The sequence below is a fragment of the Desmodus rotundus genome, chromosome 9, assembly GCF_022682495.2.
Source record: "Desmodus rotundus isolate HL8 chromosome 9, HLdesRot8A.1, whole genome shotgun sequence".
Classification (NCBI taxonomy): domain Eukaryota; kingdom Metazoa; phylum Chordata; class Mammalia; order Chiroptera; family Phyllostomidae; genus Desmodus; species Desmodus rotundus.
The window spans coordinates 90,690,442-90,710,932 of record NC_071395.1 but is presented as its reverse complement, the minus strand read 5'-3'; the positions used below and the strand labels follow the sequence as shown (position 1 = coordinate 90,710,932).

The 20,491-nt window shown below is 54.4% G+C and overlaps 2 protein-coding genes across 4 annotated transcripts in view; one reads left to right on the top strand and one right to left on the bottom strand.

The window, feature by feature from the left end:
* MRC2 (mannose receptor C-type 2) overlaps positions 1-11,454 on the top strand; it is a 53,898-nt gene extending 42,444 nt beyond the window's left edge. The window contains exons 19-30 of the mRNA XM_024573152.4: positions 190-290; positions 594-736; positions 3,316-3,430; positions 3,548-3,711; positions 3,905-4,013; positions 4,539-4,777; positions 4,895-5,063; positions 5,158-5,307; positions 5,612-5,731; positions 5,926-6,105; positions 6,581-6,607; positions 6,704-11,454. Of these exons, the coding sequence (XP_024428920.2) occupies positions 190-290; positions 594-736; positions 3,316-3,430; positions 3,548-3,711; positions 3,905-4,013; positions 4,539-4,777; positions 4,895-5,063; positions 5,158-5,307; positions 5,612-5,731; positions 5,926-6,105; positions 6,581-6,607; positions 6,704-6,924 (1,738 nt within the window). The 3' untranslated portion in view covers positions 6,925-11,454. The remainder of the gene's footprint in view (positions 1-189; positions 291-593; positions 737-3,315; positions 3,431-3,547; positions 3,712-3,904; positions 4,014-4,538; positions 4,778-4,894; positions 5,064-5,157; positions 5,308-5,611; positions 5,732-5,925; positions 6,106-6,580; positions 6,608-6,703) is intronic.
* A 3,764-nt stretch (positions 11,455-15,218) lies between these two features.
* Positions 15,219-20,491, bottom strand: part of MARCHF10 (membrane associated ring-CH-type finger 10) — a 77,227-nt gene continuing 71,954 nt past the window's right edge. For 2 of the 3 annotated variants that reach the window (XM_045182240.3, XM_045182241.3), the window contains exon 10: positions 15,219-15,656. In XM_045182240.3, the coding sequence (XP_045038175.2) occupies positions 15,237-15,656 (420 nt within the window). In that variant the 3' untranslated portion in view covers positions 15,219-15,236. Of the gene's footprint in view, positions 15,657-19,047; positions 19,091-20,491 lie in introns of all 3 variants that reach the window. The other variant, XM_045182242.2, reaches the window with a different exon arrangement.

The window sequence follows — 20,491 nt, the reverse complement described above, 5'->3', positions numbered from 1 at the left end:
TTACCTGGAGGCACCAGGTCCTTGGGTCCCCAGCCGCACTGAGAACAGTAGTTCCACTTTTCAGCCTACAGATGAGCTTCTGGACTTGGGTCCTTCCCCGCCCCCTTTCCCATGGCCTTCTTTGCTGCATACGGGGGCAGTGAGGCCAGGGACCAGTGCTGCAGTCCCCTCTGCCCGGTGCCATTGCAGGTGGACAGATGGTTCCATCATAAACTTCATCTCCTGGGCACCTGGCAAACCTCGGCCCATCGGCAAGGATAAGAAGTGCGTGTACATGACCGCCAGCCGAGGTGAGGGCGAGGTGGGGGCAGAGAGGGCGCAGACACCCAGGTGAGGGTTGATGTTGGGGGCAGTAATGTGAGCTTGGGCAGGGACCACCAGTCTCTTCTCATCTTAGTTCCCACACCTCAAGAAGGTCTAGATCAGAGAGGAGAGGGCCTGTCCCCACGGTTCCACAGCCACAGAGAACTTGAGTTCAGAGTTGGGCATAGAGACCTGGGCTCTAGCCCAGCCTCTTCCCAGGGCATGGGATGAGGGTGCTACGAGCCCGGCTCTGAACTGGAAGCGACTCTCCTCTCCTCCCCTTTCTGCAGAGGACTGGGGGGACCAGAGATGCCTGACAGCCCTGCCCTATGTCTGCAAGCGCAGCAACAGCACCAGAAAGACGCAGCCCCTCGACCTGCCACCCGCGGTCCTGGGGGGCTGCCCCTCTGGCTGGAGCCAGTTCCTCAACAAGGTAGGAGGTGGGGGGCACGCAAGGGAGTCAGGCGAGAGGGTGTGAATAGGAGCAGGCCTGGCCTCAGGTGTCCTGGCCTTTTGGCAACATCAATGTCATGGCCTCTTGCCTGTGCCCTCCAACCTCTCCTGCTTGGCCCAATGCCAGGGCTGGACTCCTGGGAAAATGACCCAGTGTAGCAGCACCTTCTGATCCACCAGTAAATAGTGTCGTCCAAATAGTTTTTGTGTTTTCTAGATCAGTGGTGGTTAAACATTTTGAAAATGAACTCCTACTCATAAAACAAAATACGAACCTGCAAAGTTTGTGTGTACATTATGTATATGCGTGTGTCTACAAAAACTGTGTTTACCTTTATATTAATGTGACTAATGTTGTATATAAGAACATACTCACAAGACAAAATAATATAAAGCATGAGTTGAAAGTTTAAAGTATTTTTAAATGTTTAACTTTTTCTATATTAGCGATATGAAAAAATCGTGCTCACTCAGCAATGATCAGTTGTAACCACTATTAATGTTTAAGTAATTACAAGGGGCAGAGTGGTCGCATCTTCCTCGTTCAGAACACTCGTGGTCTGACCCTGATTCATGGCCCGCAGGTCTTGTTTGAAGGTCCAGTTATTTCCAAATGTGACTTTAATGGTTGTTGCAGATTAAAAAGTCGTCTCACAGAAGACAAATAGGTTGAAGTGAAAAAAGTTCATTGGTGGCTGGGCTTTCTAAGGCATTCTCTGCATTTTTCAGTCCTATACCAGTTAAACAAAGTTTGTTTTTTTTTAATTGGCTAGAATTTCTGCCTTTTAACTAATCTGCCTTATAAACTAACTAATCAGGAGACTTGATCAAGTAGGTTATTATTTTTTTAAATAATATTTAGAAAATTTTCTTCCCAAGTATTTTGAATGTGCAGATAGGAAAGTTTGGGGCAATAAAATTAATTTGAATGGATATGTTTCTAAACATGTTGTCTTTTAAAAGATTTTTTTATGTACTGTTTGATTTTAGATAGAGAGGAAGGGGGAGAGAGAGAGAAAGAAACATCGATTTGTTGTTCCACTGGCTGGTGCATTCATTGGTTGCTTCTTGTATGTGCCCTGACTGGGGATCAAACCCGCAATTTTGATGTGTGGGGACCACACTCCTAGCAACTGAGCTACCCTGCTAAACGTGTTTCCAAAATGGTCCCTTGAGTGTGAATTTCTTTCCAAAAGTGGCGGTTTGCATCCTGGGCTGATTGATCAGACCCGAGTAGACCTTCATTGTTTTCACAAGTGGCTGGAAGAAGCTGATTCCAGGAAGGGCAGGTCACTGCTTCCTTGTTGTCGGTGCTGCTGTCAAGGGCATTGGGCCTCAGCTGGGCTTCTTTGCAGGACTGTGAGGGTTGCGTCAGGTGGCCTTAGATCATGTGACCCATCAGTCTTTGTCACGCACTGGAGTGCGGCCAGACGCTTAGTGTCATGGGGCTCTTCCTCTCAGAATATTCAAGCGAGTATTATACCTTTTCTGTTAAAAAAAAAAAGACATGTGTATTATTAAAACTTTGGAAAATACAGAAAGAAAAAAAAAACTAACATTCTCCAGAGATAATCATTATCAGTGTTTGTCGCTTCCCTTCCCATCGTTTCCCACATAATTCAGGATGTTCTTAATAACACAATTTCATATCTAGTTTTTTTGGTCAGTGTTGTATTTTGAACATTTTCTCATTTCATTAAATTTTTCCAAAAACGTATTTTCTTGGCTTCTTCCACCTAGTATAAAACAGAATATATTTTACATACATTCTTTCTCCCTGATTGTACTGCCTCTGAGCAGAAAATTACTGTAAATAATTTATTTTCAAAGAAACAGTCTTCACTTGGTAAAGATTTCCCATGCAGGAGGTTTCTTTGACCTTCGGGAGAAGGTGGGAAAAGAGAAACATAAAATTATGGGAGTTAGAACCTGCTCCCTCACAAAGGTCATTCAAAAATAAAGATAAGCCCTGGCTGGCGTGGCTCAGTGGATTGAGTGCCAGCCTGCAAATGGAAAGGTTGCTGGTTCGATTCCCAGTCAGGGCACATGCCTGGTTTGTTGGCCAAGTCCCAGGGTGGGGGCGTGTGAAAGGCAACTTGTTGATGTTTCTCTCACACATCAATGTTTCTCTCCCTTTCTGTCTTCCTCCCTTCTCCTCTCTCTAAAAATAAATAAATAAAATTTAGAAAAAGATAAAAGTATCCAGAGATAATCATGTACGTTCAAAGGGCAAGATAACAGATTTCAGACAACACTTCCGGAGACATTTAGCAGAAAGCGAGACAGACCTTGTCCATCCTCCCAGTGCTTGGCCCAGGTGCTGTTCCTGTAGGTGGTAGAGCCTTTGGCGACCCGAAGAAATCCTCCCACTAACACTTCCCCAAAGTGTAGGCAAGTGTGTGTGGTCTGCTGCACCGGGTTGTGAGGGTGCTGGAGACTTGCCCCCGGAGACCCAAAGCCTCCCCAGGACCTGCTGCTGAGGGGGTTACGCAGTGGCACTTCGGGGTTTGTGGGACAGGGAGGTGGAGCTGGACATCACGTCTGTCCCTCTTCCTCCAGTGTTTCCGAGTCCAGGGCCAGGCCCCCCAGGACCGGGTGAAGTGGTCAGAGGCACAGTTCTCCTGTGAACAGCAAGAGGCCCAACTGGTCACCATCGCCAACCCCTTAGAGCAAGGTAGGGCTGGCCCCTGGGGAGGCCCCAGTATCCTTGGACCCAGTCCCCCAAAATGGCTAGTGCAGAGTGAGCAGGGGCTGCCTGTTCACTCATAACTCTCTCTTCTGGGGACTGTAGCATTCATCACAGCCAGCCTGCCCAATGTGACTTTTGACCTTTGGATTGGCCTCCATGCCTCGCAGAGGGACTTCCAGTGGGTGGAGCAAGAGCCTGTGCTATTCGCCAACTGGGCGCCAGGGGAGCCCTCGGGCCCTAGCCCTGCTGCCAGTGGCAACATACCGGTGAGGAAGCCCCTCCTCGTCTCCTTTGCCTCCCACCCTCTGCCCCACTGCCCTACTGCCCTAGCTTGCGGTGCTTGCCTTCACTCCCCGGGTCCCCCCTCTTCCAGCCTCTTTGCTGATAGTGCCTTTTGGGGGCAGTGGCACAAGGTGGAGGCAGCTGTGGGGGCTCCCCTGAGCAGCTCCTTTCCCCCAGACCAGCTGTGCGGTGGTCCTGCACAGCCCCTCAACCCACTTCACTGGCCGCTGGGATGATCGGAGCTGCACGGAGGAGACACATGGCTTCATCTGCCAGAAGGGCACAGGTGTGTGTCACCAGGACACTTGGACACCCCAGCACTGGGCTAGATGCCGAGGGCCCTGCCGGGAGGATTGAAGCATGGTTCCTGACTTCACCCCTGGAGTCTCATGTCTGCTTGGGAGGCGCAGGGTCAGAAAGGCCAGGTGCCAATCGGAAGGAAAGGCAGTGAGCACTGAGGGGTCTCAGGAGGCAGGTTTGGGTATGAAGAGCTGACCAGGGAGACCAGACCCTAGGTATCCACGGTGACAAGCAACCTGAGGTTCTGTCCGAGGCCCCTGCAGCTCCACATTCAGACCCCGCTGCCCTGGGTGCCTGTGTAGGAGTAGGTGAGGGCTCTAGCTTGCTCGATTTGTTGGCAAGAGTGTGTCATTAATGGTAACAGTGGCTAACAGTCACTGTCAGTCTTGTAAGCCCTGTGCCCAGTGGAGGCCTGGTCTCTGCCTGACGTCTGGCACTCCCCCAGCCTCATGCCTGGGAACGGGGTTGGTGGGGGGCAGAGCCTGCCTGAGCCCTGTCTCCTTCCCTGCAGACCCCTTGCTGAGTCCATCCCCAGCAGCATCGCCCCCTGCCCCTGGCACTGAGCTGTCCTACCTCAACGGCACCTTCCGGCTGCTGAAGAAACCACTGAGCTGGCACGATGCCCTCTTGCTGTGTGAGAGCCGCAACTCCAGCCTGGCACACGTGCCCGACCCCTACACCCAGGCCTTCCTCACACTGGCTGCCCGAGGACTGCGCACGCCACTCTGGATCGGGCTGGCCAGTGAAGAGGTGGGCTCCCAGTCTCCCCCGATTGCCCTCCCTGTCCCTTCCTAACCCCCTGCCGTCCCTGCCCCCACTTCCCTGGCTGGTCCTCTTCCTCCCACCCTGACAGCCCCTCCTGCTCAGGGCTCCCGGCGGTACTCCTGGGTCTCGGAGGATCCGCTGAGCTACGTGGGCTGGCAGGACAGGGAGCCCCAGCATATAGGGGGCTGTGCCTACGTGGATGTGGACGGGGCCTGGCGCACTACCAGCTGCGAAACCAAGTTGCAGGGGGCTGTGTGTGGAGTTAACGGTGGTGAGTGCTCACCCGCTGCGGTGGAAGGGTGGGCAAGATGTACACCGTTCCGGGGAGGACCCTGGGCCACTTCCTCAGTTCTGCACCCCCTCAGGGACCCCTCCTCCCCGAAGAATAAGCTACCATGGGAGCTGTCCCCAGGACCTGGCCGATTCTGCATGGATTCCCTTCCGGGAACACTGTTACTCCTTCCACATGGAGCTGCGGCTGGGACATAAGGAGGCACTGCAGCGCTGCCAGCAAGGTGGGCAGGGCAGGCTAGAGCCCACTCGGGCATTTCAGGTGGGGACCCCTCTCATGGACGCTCAGACCCCATGAATGCAGCCCCCACGCACCACCCTTCCCGCAGACACTCACACGTAAGCGCCCTGTCACGTTCCCGTGGACCACGTGTGACACTACCCAGAATGCCTCTACTGCATACACATAAGTGCCGGGACTCCACACCATCCTCTCCTCTGGCTGCCAGAGAGTGGGGTGGGGCCTCTGGGGGCTCTGCTACCCCAGGGAGACCCGCCTGTCCTCACGTGGACCTCCCCTGTGTCCAGTGGGTGGGACGGTCCTGTCCATTCGGGATGAGATGGAGAACGTGTTTGTCTGGGAGCACCTGCAGAGCTTTGAGGGCCAGAGTCGGGGCGCCTGGCTTGGCATGAACTTCAACCCCAAAGGTGGGTACCCTGCATGTGGGTTGGGGAAGGTAAGGCCTCAGGCTGTAGGGGAAATGCCCTTCACCAGGGTGTGGTGGGGGTGAGGGCTTTTGGGAGGGGGGAGTGGATTCTAGAACAGGCTTGCTCTCTCCCACCTCCTCCTGCTCTACCTTGTCTGTCCTCCCCCGTGCCCCTCAGTGCCTTCTTTCCCATAGGAGGCACCCTGGTCTGGCAGGACAACACCGCAGTTAACTACTCCAACTGGGGTCCCCCCGGCCTGAGCCCCAGCATGCTGAGCCACAACAGCTGCTACTGGATCCAGAGCAGCAGTGGACTGTGGCGGCCCGGCGCCTGCACCAACATCACCATGGGCGTTGTCTGCAAGCTCCCTCGAGGTAAGCGCCCCGGCAGGCACACCGCTAAGCCTCCTCCCCTCCCCATGAAGCTGGCACTGGGGTGGGGCCAGGGGCCAATTCTCATTCTGCAGTAGACACAACATGGGGAAGGCATGAACAGACAGGTCTGGGGCTGCCGGGACCCTTCCCTGGGATAAATTGGCCTGTAGGAAGGACTGGCTCTTCCTACAAATTTCCAAGCTAGACAGCAAACCTGTCATTTTGTAGTGGTTAAGGGCAGGGATGGGGTTCAAGCCCTGGGCAAACCACTTACCAACTCTGTGACCTTGGGCAAGTCACTTAAACTCTATGGCCTGTTTTCTCGTATGTAAAATGGGGATAATAACAATACCTACTAGATTAAATGAGCTCATGAAAGTGTCTGGCACTTGGGGGCTCTATCTGTGTTTGCTGCTTGTTCTATTACATTACATTACACTACTGTCCTTAACTGGTCCCTCCCTTTTCCTCGCAGCTGAGGAGAGACGCTTCTCCCCATCAGGTGAGTGGAAGGCGGGGCTGAGACTCCTTTTCCCCGAATTTCTTTGGAGGTGGGCCAGCGGGGCTTCTTGACCGAGTGTCCATCTTGCTGCAGCAGCGCTCCCAGAGAACCCGGCGGCCCTGGTGGTGGTGCTGATGGCAGTGCTGCTGCTCCTGGCCCTGGTGACCGCGGCCCTGATCCTCTACCGGCGGCGACAGAGTGTCGAGCGTGGTGCCTTTGAGGGCGCCCGCTACAGCCGCAGCTCCTCCAGCCCCGGCGAAGCCACTGAGAAGAACATTCTGGTGTCTGACATGGAGATGAATGAGCAGCAGGAGTAGAGCCAAGGGCATGGGCAGGGCCCCGGGCGGGAGGAGCTGGGTCAGCTGGGCCCTCCCCATCCCATCCCAGCTACCAGGGCAGGTGGCCTGTGGAGAGGTGTCCTTGGGAGCCGCTATTGGGGGCTGGGGCTGGGCATGGCCTGGGCTGGTAGGGTCCCTCCCTCCCTTGAGGGCTGGGCTGAGACCTGGTTGAGTGCAGCGTGGTGTTTCCTTTTTTGGGGTCCTAAGCTCTAAGGTCTTGACCTGGACTTGTGCCCCCACAGTAACCAGAGGCAGGATGAAGCCTCTTTCTGCCTCTTTCTCCCTAGACCTCCCTGCCCAGGCCTGCTGACGAAACCCCAGGACCCTCTTCTCATTGCGGAGCCTGAGGAGCCTCCGCAGAGCCCTCAGCCAGCCTCTGTCGCTTCTCTCCTTCCCACCTGGCAGCCTCAGCTCTGAGCCCCTTACCATGGCCCCTTCCCCCTGCTTCTCACTCAGTCCTTCCTTCTGAGCCAGGGCCCTGGGGTTTGGGGAGTCCTCTTGCTCTTAGTGGGGGTCAGCTTGAGGAGTCCAAACATCCATCACTCCTGTGCCTGCTAGGGTGGCCTTGGGGCATGGCGGGGGGCGGCCTGGGTCAGGCCTGAGAACCAGGGTACCACTGTGGTGTCAGCTGGGCTGGAGATAAGACGGAGGGGTGACTGGGCTAGGCTGGGGTGTCATCTCCTGCCGGTCGGGGGAGGGCTCTAAAAAGTCCCTAAAGAGTCCCCTGTGGGGACCAAAATAATTTCCTTAATGTTTCCATCTCCTGGGTCTGATTTGGAGAGAGAGAAGGGCATTGCCAGAGACCTGGGGGGCCTCAGAGAAGCGGGAGCCTGGGTTAGCTCCAGGCGCACGCCCTCTAGTGGGGTCCGGAGGTACAGCACCCATGCTCCTTGCGTGGCCCAGCGCAGGGAGCTGTCTCTGCCTTTGCAAGAGGCCGGGATCCCAGCCCCAGTGGAGTGTGCAGCCAGTCCTGGTACCACAGCGCAGGGCAATGTGAACACGGACTCAAAGACATGGTCCTTTTTTGTAGTTCTTTTTTTAATGTGCCATTATTGTAAAAAAAAAAAAAAACCTAAAAAGAAAAGCACACAAATAAAACACCCTTAAGAGGCTTGAGAGAGGGGTTCCTGCCGTGTCCTGTGGTGGGCCTTGTTCCGCATACCGCTTAAGAGATAAAGGTCATGTTTTAGCTGGCATCATTCGTTACTTCTGCAGTGGCTTCTGTCCCTGGGCCCCACCGGGACACCTTCACTCTGGTCTCTTCTTCCAGAACCTCACCTTCCTGGGCCTGCTCACCCTTCTCTCTATTCCTTGGGATGTTGTGTGGGTGTGAGCTCAGGTGACTTAGCTCAACTTCCAACAGGCGTAAAATGGGAGAACAGGACTCACCTGTGAGGGTTGTTTTAAGGCTGTTGGAGGATTAAGGGAGGTCATCTGTGCGAAGCAGTTAGAGCAGCACCTCGAGCTCTTGCAGTAAGAGCCCATGAATGTCAGCTGTTACTGTTATTTCTGGTCTGTGGCTGAGGGGCGCATTCGGGGTGCCCAGGCCAGCCCTGGGTGGGGGGTCCACACCATCCACCTTCCAGGGCAGCTTTTGAGCTTCAGGGAAGCACACACTTGACCTTGGGAGCTTGGGCTCTGAAACCACCCAGAGGCAGGGGAATGGATCGCCGGACTTCCCCCGACCGCCTTCACTCATTCAGAGGACACTTGAGCTGGAGGTACAGCAAGGAACAAAGAGACGGCCCTGCCAGCACAGGATGGTCCACTGTGCCAGGTCAGCCAGGTGCTGCGAGGAAGGCTAAAGCCGGCCAAGGGGCGGGTGTGCTGGTTTGGACATTGGTTTGGGAGGGTCTCACCAGAGGGAGGTGAGGGGTGATCAGTGCAGACATGGAGGCCAGGACCCAGGCACCAGGAACAGCAAGTGCCCCTGGTGCTGTTGTGGGGGTCCTGGAGTTTCAGGGGGTTGACAGAGAGGCCAGGCTGGCTGGGCCTGGGGGCGGGGAGTGTGGAGGGGCAGAGGCAGGGCAGTTGGTAGGGGCGCAGCAGCCCAGCGGTAGAGAGCGTGCATGTTGGTTTAAGCACAGTGGAAAGTCAGTGGGAATGGCTAATCTGATCGACCTTTTAAGAAGGTGGTTTTGCTTGTGGTGGTCAGATTGTGTGCGTGTTGTACCTTGTTCGTGATTTTTAAAAACAAGTTTCTCCTGCTCTGAGTAGGTAATAGTGCCACATGGTTCAAAGCCAGAATGACAAAGAAGATACACATTGAGAAGTCTCACCCTGCTCTTGTCCAGCCATTCTCTGAGTCCAAGGCTGAGGTCAAGTCTAAAGCCCTGTGCAGCTTCCTTTCTGGGTTAAATCCCTTCATGGCCCACAGCTCAGCTGCAGGAGTCACCCTGGGGCAAAAGCCCTTCCTCTGGGAGGGAAAAGCTGAGGGGTGAAGGCAGGGTTACAGGTTCCTGGGGTGGCAGGGGCAGCTGAGGAAATGAGGACCCAAATGCCCCGTGCTGCCTGGAGGCAATGGCTGGTTGAGTGTCCAGAGGTTTAAATCACTCCAGAAATACCTGTCCTCACTCCCCTCTGCTGGAGCTCTACCCCACCCACAAGCGGTTCAGACAGCTTTGGGGGCCTTGGGGACCCCCCCACAGCCTTGTTCTGCGCCTCCTTGCTGGGAAGCTCCCCCCACCAGAGGAGGCTAAGGGCAGGAGGAAGGCTCTGGGCCCGGCCATTTGCCTCTGGCTCCAGGGTAGCCCTTGTTACTTACCAGAGCGCAGGACAGAGCTTCCTTTCTGCTCACGTCAATTTGCTAAGCACCAGCACCTCCTCCACGTGCCATCTCTGCTGGGAGGGGCATGCCCTGAGACCCATCCCCGTGGGCCAGGCAAAGGGCACTATATGCCAGGGCCTGTGCCCAGCCTTCCCTGGCAGGACTGAACTGGCCCAGCTCTGGCCACCTGGGCGTTCAGTGACAGCTTGCTGAATCCATGAATGAATGGGAGAGCGGTGTCAGGCCTTTAACAACCTCTTCTTGTCAGGGCAGAGTTGCCTCCTCCCAGGTGTCCTGGCAGAGCTGGCCTGGCCCGGTGGGCAGCACTGTGAGGCTGCGGGGGTGGGGAGCCAGCCAGCCACACCACATGGCTCTCCTGGAACGGGGCTGCCCGAGCCTGCCAGGCGGCCCTGAGCACGAGGGCTGAGTCCGTGGCAGGGACAAAGTAAAGGTTTCATCCTGAGGGAGGACCCCAAGAAAGGAAGGCAGGAAGAGGAGGCAAAGGGAAAGGCGTGGGGACAAGTAAGGAGAGGCTGCCAGGGGGATCGGCATGAGATCAAAGTACCCAGATGTTAGGGCCTGGCCTGATGTTCTTAATCTTAGGGGCTGGGCTGCCAAGAGCCCCAGGAAAAGGCTGACTTCAATCTTGAGCAGTAAATTTTAGTCCGCCCTCATCCACAAGAGCAGGCGGGGTGCCAGCCCTAGAGAGAAAGGAAGGAGCAAAGCCACAGGCCGGCACTTCCCAACTGAAATGGAGTTGGTGCTGGCAGTCAATGCAACCCCCACCCCCCAAAAAAAAACCCCAAAAGGACTATCTTCTGTACTGGCTGATGGCAGAACTTCCGTTTTAGCCCTTATAGGGAAATCCTGGTCAGTGGAGGTTTTCTCGTCCAGTTGGCCTTTTCGCCTTTCCTCCTCGAAGGTCTGAGGTCTGCGGATGTCCAGGGATCTGGTCCTCGTTGCCGTATGTCCCTGCTGGCCGATGCAGAGACACCTTCTGTATCTCTCTGGGACTTGGGAAACTGTGGGTGGTGTCTTTCCCTTTACTGGGGCCGCAGGGGATTCTGGGCACTGCCCCAGGCACACCATTCCTCCATGGTGTGACAGAGATGGAAATGTTTATGGAGTAGTTACTAGTGCTGCCCTGTTCTAACTGCTTATTACCACGAATTAACTCACTTCATCCTCTCAACACACCAGGAGGTAGATACTCCCGAGCCTTTTTGCAGATGAGCAAACTGAGGCACAAATAGTAGAACTTGCCCTGCCCCAGCTCCTCTGCCCTCCCTGTGCTATAGAAAGTGTTGGGGGTGGGCAGCGAGTACTGGGGAGCCCTCCCCACCCCCTTAGGATCTTGCAGTCAGGCTCTGAGACACAAGAACTGTCTCAGCCTGTCATCTCTGCTGAGGGTTCCAGAAGCCTCTTGAGTTTAAGGGCTAAGAATAAATCTCTTTCCTTTTGTTCCATGGCTTCCCTTCCGAGGCAGTGACAGGTTGCCCCAGCTTTCCAAAAGTAGAACATTCCTATGAACGCTCTCGGAGGTAGAAATGACGTAAAGTAAAGATGAGCACTCCCAGACCCAAAATTCCATGCGTACATCATGTCTTTATTTCATTCACCATGATCCAAATGCTTCATTACATCCAGTTTTACACCAAGTGTGACATCCTTACTTGCTCTCAGGCTTTTCTGATACCTCAGGGTGCATCCTGCTAACAGGAGCACAGAATAAATCGAGATGAAGTACGGCCCTCGCAGACACAGTTCAGAGATCTGGTGGCTGGATGCTGGGCTGCTGGGCTGCTGGGCTGCTGGGCACAGTTCCCGGGAACCGGGGCGCACTCACTGCTTCTGCAAGGGCCCGCTGCAGAACAAACACGGAACACTGTTTTCGTAAAAGTGAAAATCCTCTTCAGATTTCCTTGGTTAGTGAACACAGTACTAGTGTAGGTCTTTCATACAAGTGCAGTGGCGGAAAGAGAACTTTCAGAAAGCAGGGAATACTTAGGTAGCCTGGGCTGTGGTAGGGCCCTGGGGTGTAATGTATAGAATGCACAGAAATGAGGTGGGGGCTCGGTTGACATATAGACACTGACACATTCTCGGATATTTTAAAGCTCACATTCATTTCCCTGATGAGGTCAGCCCTCCCCAAGTCACCAAGCAACAGGGTACTCTCTTCCTCTCTCCTCCTGCCTGCTCTTCCAGGTCCTGCTTCCCTCATCTCTCCAGTCTGGGTTGGTGGCTTTTGGTGGCTCCCTGCAGCTGTGTGTGGACCCTTAGCTCCCTGACCTGTCCTCGGAGGCAGGCGGAGGGGGGCAGACTCGCCTGCCCAGTGACCCCATTCTAGCCAGCTGCTCCTCCATACATCTCTGTGTGTTCCTGGCCTGCCCTTCCCTCCCCGCCTCTTTGCTTGCCTGGGCCCACCATCCTTCAAGGCCCTTTCTCTGATCCCCCTGACTTCAGAGCTGGTTAAGGATGTTCTTTCTTAGCCAGAAGCAGGCCTTGGCCAGCAGGCTGACTGGGGCGCATCACTTCCTCGAGCTTAGATTTTGTGATGGTTTATTTTGTGTCCACTCGACGAGGCCAAGGTGAAACGTTACCTCTGAGCGTGTGTGCGTGAGGGTGTTTCCCGAAGAGACTGGCATTTGAACTGGTAGACCGTGTAAAGGACATTGCCTCTCTAGTGTGGGTGGGCATCGTTCCATCTGTTGCGGGCCTGAAGAGAGGGAAAGGGTGAATTCTGTCTCTGCTTGAGCTGGGCCGTCGTCTTCTCCTGCCCTTGAACACCTGCAGTCCTGGTTCGTGGACCCGTGGACCTAGACATGACCCATACACACCATTGGCTCTCCTGGTTCTCAGGCTTTCGGGGTTGAACTGGAACTACAGTACATCACTGGCTTCCCTGGGTCTTCAGCTTGCAGGTGGCAGATCGTGGGACTTCTCAGCTTCATTACTGCACGAGCCAACCCTCCTAATAAATTTCTTTCTAGAGATCTGTATAAATCCTGTTGGTTGTTTCTCTGGAGAACCCTAATGCAGGCTTCCTCCCTTGTAATAGGGGGTTAATGGCATCTGCCTCACAGGCTTATTTGCGAGGATTGAAGATGAATGCAAAATGCTTATCCCCAGGCCCAGCCCACAGTGGCACCCATAGACTCATTTCCTCCATTTGACTTTTTCTGTATATGTCCTGTTGCCCCAATGTGACTGAGCCCCAAGAAGGTGGACATCATGCATTTTCTCCCGTGTCCTCACAACCCACATGTAGTTGATGGTGGGTAAATGTTTGAGGGTCTTGATGCCAGCTCGCTGAAGGAAGAGCCACAGGCTTGGAAAGACCCGGTGTCCCAGCCACTGTGCGGCAGCCTTGTAGATTCCGGTGGTATTTACCCAGGTGTAGAGGGGAAAGATAGCCCTTTGCATCACTGTCTTATTGAGTTGGCCAAAAAGTCCATTAGGTTTTTCCTGTCCGATGGCTCTAGTAGCGGTTAGTTGTCTTTAACTTCGGGTGAAACAATTTGTTAGATTGTTTTGTGACAGCTGCCATTATCAGCGTGCATTTAAAAAACTTACCAAACTTGATGAATTTTTGTGCAGCCACTTAATATTGAAGATGGAAGAAAATATGCAACATTTTCAGTATATTAGGCTTTATTATTTCAAGAAAGGTAAAAAACACAAATGCAAAAAAAGATTTGTGCAGCGTATGGAGACAGTGCCGTGACTGATCAAACGTGTCAAAAGTGGTTTGCCAAGTTTTGTGCTGGAGATTACTCGCTGGACGATGCTCCACGGTCCGGCAGACCAGTTGAAGTTGATAGCGGTCAAATTGAGACATTAGTTGAGCACAATCAACCTTCTACCACGTGGGAGATAGCTGACACACTCAAAATATCCAAAGTAATAAAGTTATTGGCGAAAATGAAAAATGTCTTTTATTTTACGGAAAAAATGTAACAGACTTTTAGGCCAAGCCAATAATAAATGAGACTCGGTCTCATTTGGTGCCTCGGGCCACCAGAAGCCCTAGTGCAGACACCTGGGCTGCCACCAAGTTGAGCTGATGACCTGGGTAGGAGTTCACCCCAGACCTCCCGGGAGGCGCTCCTGGTTGTGTTGGTAAATCTCCAAAAACAGTTTCTGTAGAAAGAGCACCATTTTCACAAACCTAACATGGACTGATGGAGACCTGTGACTGTCTCAGCGTTGCTGCTTCCAACACTCACTGTGCACTGTGGATTTTACTCGTCAGGATGTGTACGCAGCCCCTCAAGCCCCATCCAGCTCTCCAAACACTGACTTTTGGGTGTGCACCGTTGCTCCTGAGCCGCACCTCAGGAGTGGCTCCTAGAGACACCTTTGCCCTTTGGCTCACTTTAAAGTTCAGTTGAAAGACAAAGGCCCGTTTTCTTAGAGATTTGTTAGGGCTTGGGGCTCCATTTGTGAATGGAGGAATTGAGGTTTTAGGAATTTTATTTACTTCATGAGATATTTTTGACTTGAATGACTTTTCTAGGCTCTGTGAACATTCAAAGGTGTCTGCTTTGATCTTTGATCTTGGAGGTAGGCCGCTGGGTTGAATCTACTTGTTTGTAGTAGTTTAGTCACTTTGTTTGAGGAACGGAGAGGGAACGGGACAGGATTCTGAGGGGAGTGAAGTGTAGCCTTCCGAACACCCTTTCGGCACCGTGATGCATCTCAGGTGAAACCCTCTGCACAGCAAAATCTGCAGCGGCCGCTCCTGGTCGGGGGAGTGTGCGCTCAAAGGTGGGACGACACCCTTGTTTCCTTCATCGTACCCCCGCCCCCCATCTCTGTTCCTCCAGATTTTAGAAAATTTACTGAGGATTGTTTTTTAGATCATAGGATTCACCCACTGTAAGTGCAGTTTAACGAACTTCAGCAAATTTGTCCAGTTGGGGAAACATTTGCATGGACTGCTTTAGGGCACCTCCATCGCCCCCCAAACCCTCCTGAGCTGCCTGCACTCAGCCACTGCTCCCAGTCCCAGCCCCCGTGACCACTGATCCTTCTCTCTCTAGTTTTACCTTTCCTCGAAATTGCACATAAATAGAATCACACAACGTGTGTCTGTTGTGTCTGGCTTATTTCACTTAGCGTACTATTTTTGCATGTGTCAGTAGTTTGTGCCATCTAGCTTTCCCTGCCCCCATCTCTTCTCTCTTTTTCTTACACACCCATACACACAGAGAAACATCATTTTCTCATGAGCCTCTGGCATTTTTAACCCTGTTTGATCTAGTCTTTGGGCCCTAAGATATAGTTAGAAGCGTGGGGTCCACACACCAAGCAGGTCCTCAGGGGGCACCTAAGGGGCAGCTGGGCAGCCAGGCGTCCAGTGGCGGAACTAGCCCATGGGCGTTGGGGATGTGTCATCCCTCCTGAGAGTGATGTTGGGACGCAAGCAGTGGAGGTGCTTCCCTTTCCTCCCAGCTGAGATGAGCCTTTGTCCAATGAGACTGAAATAAGTTCAAAATGAAGCTGAGTGAATTAAATCAGTTTATTGAATACATGGCTCGATTCCACTCAGTGGAGGCATGAACAGGTGCCCTCCGCAGAGGGACCCCAGGCCACTGGGCCCCTGGGCCCCTGGGGCTTCTGGGCTGAGCAGCAGCAGCAGGACAGCCAGCCTGTGGGAGCTCAGCAGGGCCAGGCTGCCGGGCCTGTGCTCTCTGGAACTGTCGTCCCAGATGCTCAAGCCAGACCCCAAGAAGAGAGTGGCATAGGTGCAAACAGTAACTGTGGACACATTTGTTTCAGTTTCAGTAAAGAGGAGGAGGAGGAAGGGAGGCACCTGGGGACACAGAGAGGGCGGCGGGGGGAGAGGTCTCCGCCGAGCTCCGTGGCCAGCGCCCTTGCTAGACGACCCGGCTGTTGCTTTGATAAATGCCGTTTTCGTTTCCATCTCCCAGCTCGGAATCTGGAAAGCAAGGAGATCTCTCAGGCTGCAGAGCCGTGGAAGACTGCGGGATCTGGCACAGAGGGTGTTGCATTGCTGCCCCTCTGTCCCCACCCCAGCCTGGTGGCCAGCCACACACTGCAGGGCTGGAACAGTATGTGGGGGTGACAGAGACCACAGCCTGGGGCTGGGGAATTCGCAGACTGCCCACTGGGCTTCCAGCCAGGCCAGGGCAGTTGGACTGTAAGGCCCTCGATGAAAGCATCTTACTCATCTCCACACCCCCACGTGGCCGGTCCTGCAAATGTTTGTGGGATGAAGGGCTGGAGGAGCCTCTCACGGTAATACTGCCACATAAACTCTCACTTCCTTAACTTGTCAGGAAGGAGGGGAACTGGCCTACATTTTAAAGAAGTCTTTCAGAGATCCAATGGCTGGAAGCAGAGGGTCATGTGATGAGAGGGAGGGCAGAGAGGCCGTGGGGTCTGAGTGAGGAGATAGAATGGGGGTAGGTAGGGGCTCTCTATTTTTGGGGAAAACGCTTGTTCTCAATATATTTTTTTCCCACTGGCTTGAGCGAGTGCTCCCTGTTTGGATACGGTTGGTTTTGCATATTGAAGGAGGGCAGGGAGCAGGAGCAGTCCTCCTACTCCCCCGTCCTAACCTGAACCCTCTCAGCTTCCACCTCTGCCTCAAGGAAGCCCCAGCCCCACAAGCTGCCTCTGTTCGCTCACCTATCCTGTTCTTTCCCCCAAATCTTTGACTTGAGCGAACAGTGGGGAGGTGCTCTGGCCCAGCCTTTTGCCTGAAGGCCCTCCTGCCTGCTTCTTTCCACACCCGCACTGGTAGCTGCAGGATGTATGGCTCTCCTCCCTGGCCTTGGCCTTGGCTGTGGTGACAGTCATTTGTGCCAGCTGGGAAGGGGGACTGGGTCACAGAGAGATATGACAGGTTGTCAGACCTGGGCATAGCCACCCAGGGACTCTTCCCAGCTGCCCTTACCTCTGGTCACCTGTGGCATTTGTGTGTGGCTTCGGTTACCAGGGTACCTGGTGAGAAGGTTGGTGTGGACACCACAGAGCCACAAAGAGGCTGGCATCTCTTTATGCCACCTAGTAGGCCCTGATGTTTTGCCTTTTTCCCTTCCTGTTTACCTGAACCAAGCTAGGTGGCAGGTCACAGCTGCGACTCAGCTCTGGCAACCCAAACCTAACAAAGTGCTGCCAACCAGGTGAGTCATGCCAGGCTGCTGGGGACTGAAGAAGAGTGTGGCCCGCGGGAGGGTGGAAGCCGTGTGGCTTTGCCTCTGGCTGCCCGGGCTCTTTTCTAGATCATGGCTCTGGCGGGAAGCCAGGTAAGGGCGGCATCTGATCCGTGTGACAAGACCTACCCTCTGTACACGACTCCACCTCAGCTGCGCCCCCCAGCCTCTGGGGTGTGTGTTCAGGGCTGGGGGCGCGTAGAGAGGCCCTAGATCTACATTTGCAGCGGATAACTGGATACCCCCACTATGGGGCCTGTGCGGGGGTGGGGGTCATCTTAGACCTCGTCCCAGCTTCCTTAAACAGGATGGGAAATGACATCTCTCTCGAGCAACACAGGAGGGCAGCAGCGTAGCGCAGGGCACTGGCAGGAGGGCTGGCTCCCAGGGTCCCCTCCGCAGAGACTCCTTTTTAAGCTTCACCCCAGGGGATGCTCTCCTGCTGCCCTCTGGGAGGTCAGTCTTTCCTGGGGTCGGGGCTTGAAGAGCCGGATACCTCATCCCACCCCTGAATCCGGCCCCCAGGCTCCTGGTTGGGGGAAGGCTTCATCCTCCTCAGAGCCTCGCGGGCAGCAGGGCAGCAGCAGCCTGCGCCTGGCACTAGGGGACGCCCCTGCACAGCCGAACCCACCTGGGTGCACTCTGGCAGTCGGTTTCCCCAAAATGGGAAGAACCCCAGGCCTCCAGGGCTGGGGCTGGGGCTGGGGCTGGGGAGGAGCGCAGCCGGGCGTGGGGCCGAGACCCTAGCCGGAGCCTCGGGCCCCGGAGTCCTCCCAGGCGCCCAAAGTCGGCTCACTATCGCGCCCTTTCCAGAGCAGGGTCTCTCGCCAAATGCTGCAATTAGGACCAGCGAGGCGAGGGGCAGAGGCGTTTTCTCCAGGAGGGGGTGTGTGCGTCCGCCACACAAAGGTCTTTTCTCAACCACCCAGCTCCCTTCGGCTCGCTCCCAGCCCGGCTGCTGGAGCGGCAGCAGCCGCTCGGCATCGGCCCTAGTGACAATACTGGATGGCCTCGGTGGCCTCGGAGAGTGGCCCCTGGAGGACGCGAGTGGGGCACTAGGCCGTCACCGGCTCGGCAGGACACCGTGTCGCGCCTAGGACTGGGGCTCTCTGGGTTCCTTTTGTGAAGGGAGGGAAGGCCTCTCCTTCCCCTGCCCGGGGTTCTCTGGGGAGCATGCCCAGAATAGTAAACTGGGTTCTCTGAAGTCATCATCTGGGCCTCACCCTGTGTAGTTGTGAGGTGGTTTAGCTTCCCCTCCGGGCAGGTCTTTGGGGGTTCCCCCGAAAGCATCCTCGTGACCAGGTGGGTCCTGATCACCGGGGGCTCACCCCTTGGCCTGACTTGGAGTCTCTGGGAGGGGCCGAGGAATCAACTTTTGGTTTGGTTAAGTCCCCAGGTGATTCTGATGGCAAAGCCAGCGAGGGAATTACTGTTCTAAACCTTTTGGGGCAGGCAGTTGAGAAATTTCTCCCCAGAAGAACCTCTGGGGACTGAATTGTTACAGCGCCCCCCCCTCCGCCCCAGTCGACTGTAATGTTGATTCTCCCTGGTGATGGAGAAGGTCTCCCTGAGTCTGACTGCAAGCCTTCCTGCTTTAAATAACCACATTTTCTTCCGTTGGGTGTTCTATGAGATAATGAGCCTGTTTGAAGACAGGCTTGCCTCCTATGAGGGACCTTGTTTAGGAATCCAGCAGACACACTCGATCAGGCTGAATGGCGAGGAAATCCAACAAAAGCCACCAGCCTGTGATTGAATGTGGTCCCTTCCGGTCATGGCTGAACAGCCCCCTTCCAGTGTTTGGAAGATAACCCAGAGGCTGCCCGAGTGCTGGAGGCTGGAGCATTCCTACAAGGGAACAGGAAAAAACCTGCAGCCAGTCATCCCATGCCCGACAATACCGCCTTCCCTTTTGTTGGCCCTTTTCCTTGCTTTCAGGATGGACTAAAATTCTTATCTGCTCTGCATCCAGTGTACTTGAACTCGCCTTCCTGATGGGTGCAGCTAGGGTTTCCCAAGCTTTGTGGGGTTATTTTTGCCTCTGGGTGGTGGTCATTACTTCCTTCCACAGTATTAGGTTCAACACAGTGACAGAAAGAGAGTAAATTAGCAAAACACCCTCAAAATGGCAGGACTGACCCTCAAACCTACTTTCATTTTCTTCCGGTCGGGGCTGTGGGAAATTTCTTGACAACTATGAGAAAGAAGACAATGAAAAATGAATTGTTTTTCCAAAGCAATTGTGAACATCTGTATAATTCCCTAGCCTCAGGGATGTTCTAGGAATCCCTTACCATCACCTCAAAGGGGCAGAGGTGCCGCAGGTACACCGATATCCCGCACCCGCAGGGCTCAGCCTGGTCCTCGACACAGCCCCGCAGTACAACCCAGGTCACCTTGGCTAGGCCAAGGTTTCTAATTTTGTCAGTGTGAGCAGACTTGCTTCCTCTCTGTGATTGATCTGAAAAGCAAAATCCCATTCTGATGGTCCGAATCACATTTTCAGACGGGGCGGGGGGGGGGGGGGGGAGGCCCTGCTAATTGGCCACTTGCCTCACCACTGGCTTTTAAACAATCGCTTGTATTCTCTGCCTGGCAGGAAGCAGCAGGCCCATCAAGGCTCTGGGCTCCCTCTTTGTTCTGACTTTATGGCATTTTATGCCACAATAAGAAACACTGTGTACTCCGTGGGAGCCCATTGTGCCAGGCTGGGAGGATGTGGGCTCTTAGGGAAGGCTGGTGCACTTCCCCCAGGAGAAGAGGGGTTTTGTGACAGGCTGGGGGACAATATAAGGGGTGCCAGACACTGTTACTGGGGCAACTGGCTGCCCAGAGTGGAGGCAGCTTTGGCCCCTGGGGCGCCTCTCACCCACAGGCCAGGAAGAGGGCAGGAGGAGGATGGAATTTCTCCTAGAGGAGCAGTCCCAGTCACCTGGTAAATGATACATCAGGACTCTGTTAACCCGGCCTCATCCTGCCTCGAGGCTCTGGGCCAGGTGATCGGGTCTGTCTGAACCAGCTCTCTCACTCCACTGGAAACGCCGTCTTGGTGAATGTGGGCCAAGTGTGGGTGTCCCATATTTTGGGTAGAGCTGGCTCTTTAAGGTGAGAGTTTTGGCTTTGTAGAAATGGTATGAATGGGGAAAATCTACGGGAAGTCCACCCAGCCTCACACATAAATGGATCAGTGGGATTTGAAAGCTACTTCAAGACCCTACCTGCCTCCCAGGCCAGCTGCTGTACTCTCTTCCCCTTCCCCTCGTTTCTTACAGGTGAAAGTTTTCCTGCAGGTGCAAAGTTATCTAACACAGCACACCTGGGGCAGGAGACAAAGGCAGCACCTGGAGGGCCTGGGGTAGCTCTGCCCTTTGCCATTCAGCACACTGACTGGGATCCTCTCCACTGTTTTCTGTAGTTTAGTGAATTAGGCCCCTAGCGAGTATAGAGGAGCCATCATGGGCAGGAGGGAGAGAAGTTCAGGGTACAGGTACGTTTCACTGGGGGGTGGTGAGCATGGTAGAGAGAAGACCTGTGGCTACGAGGACACCCAGGACAGCGGACTTTGGGGCAGAAGGCCCTGGATAATGGAGGGCTC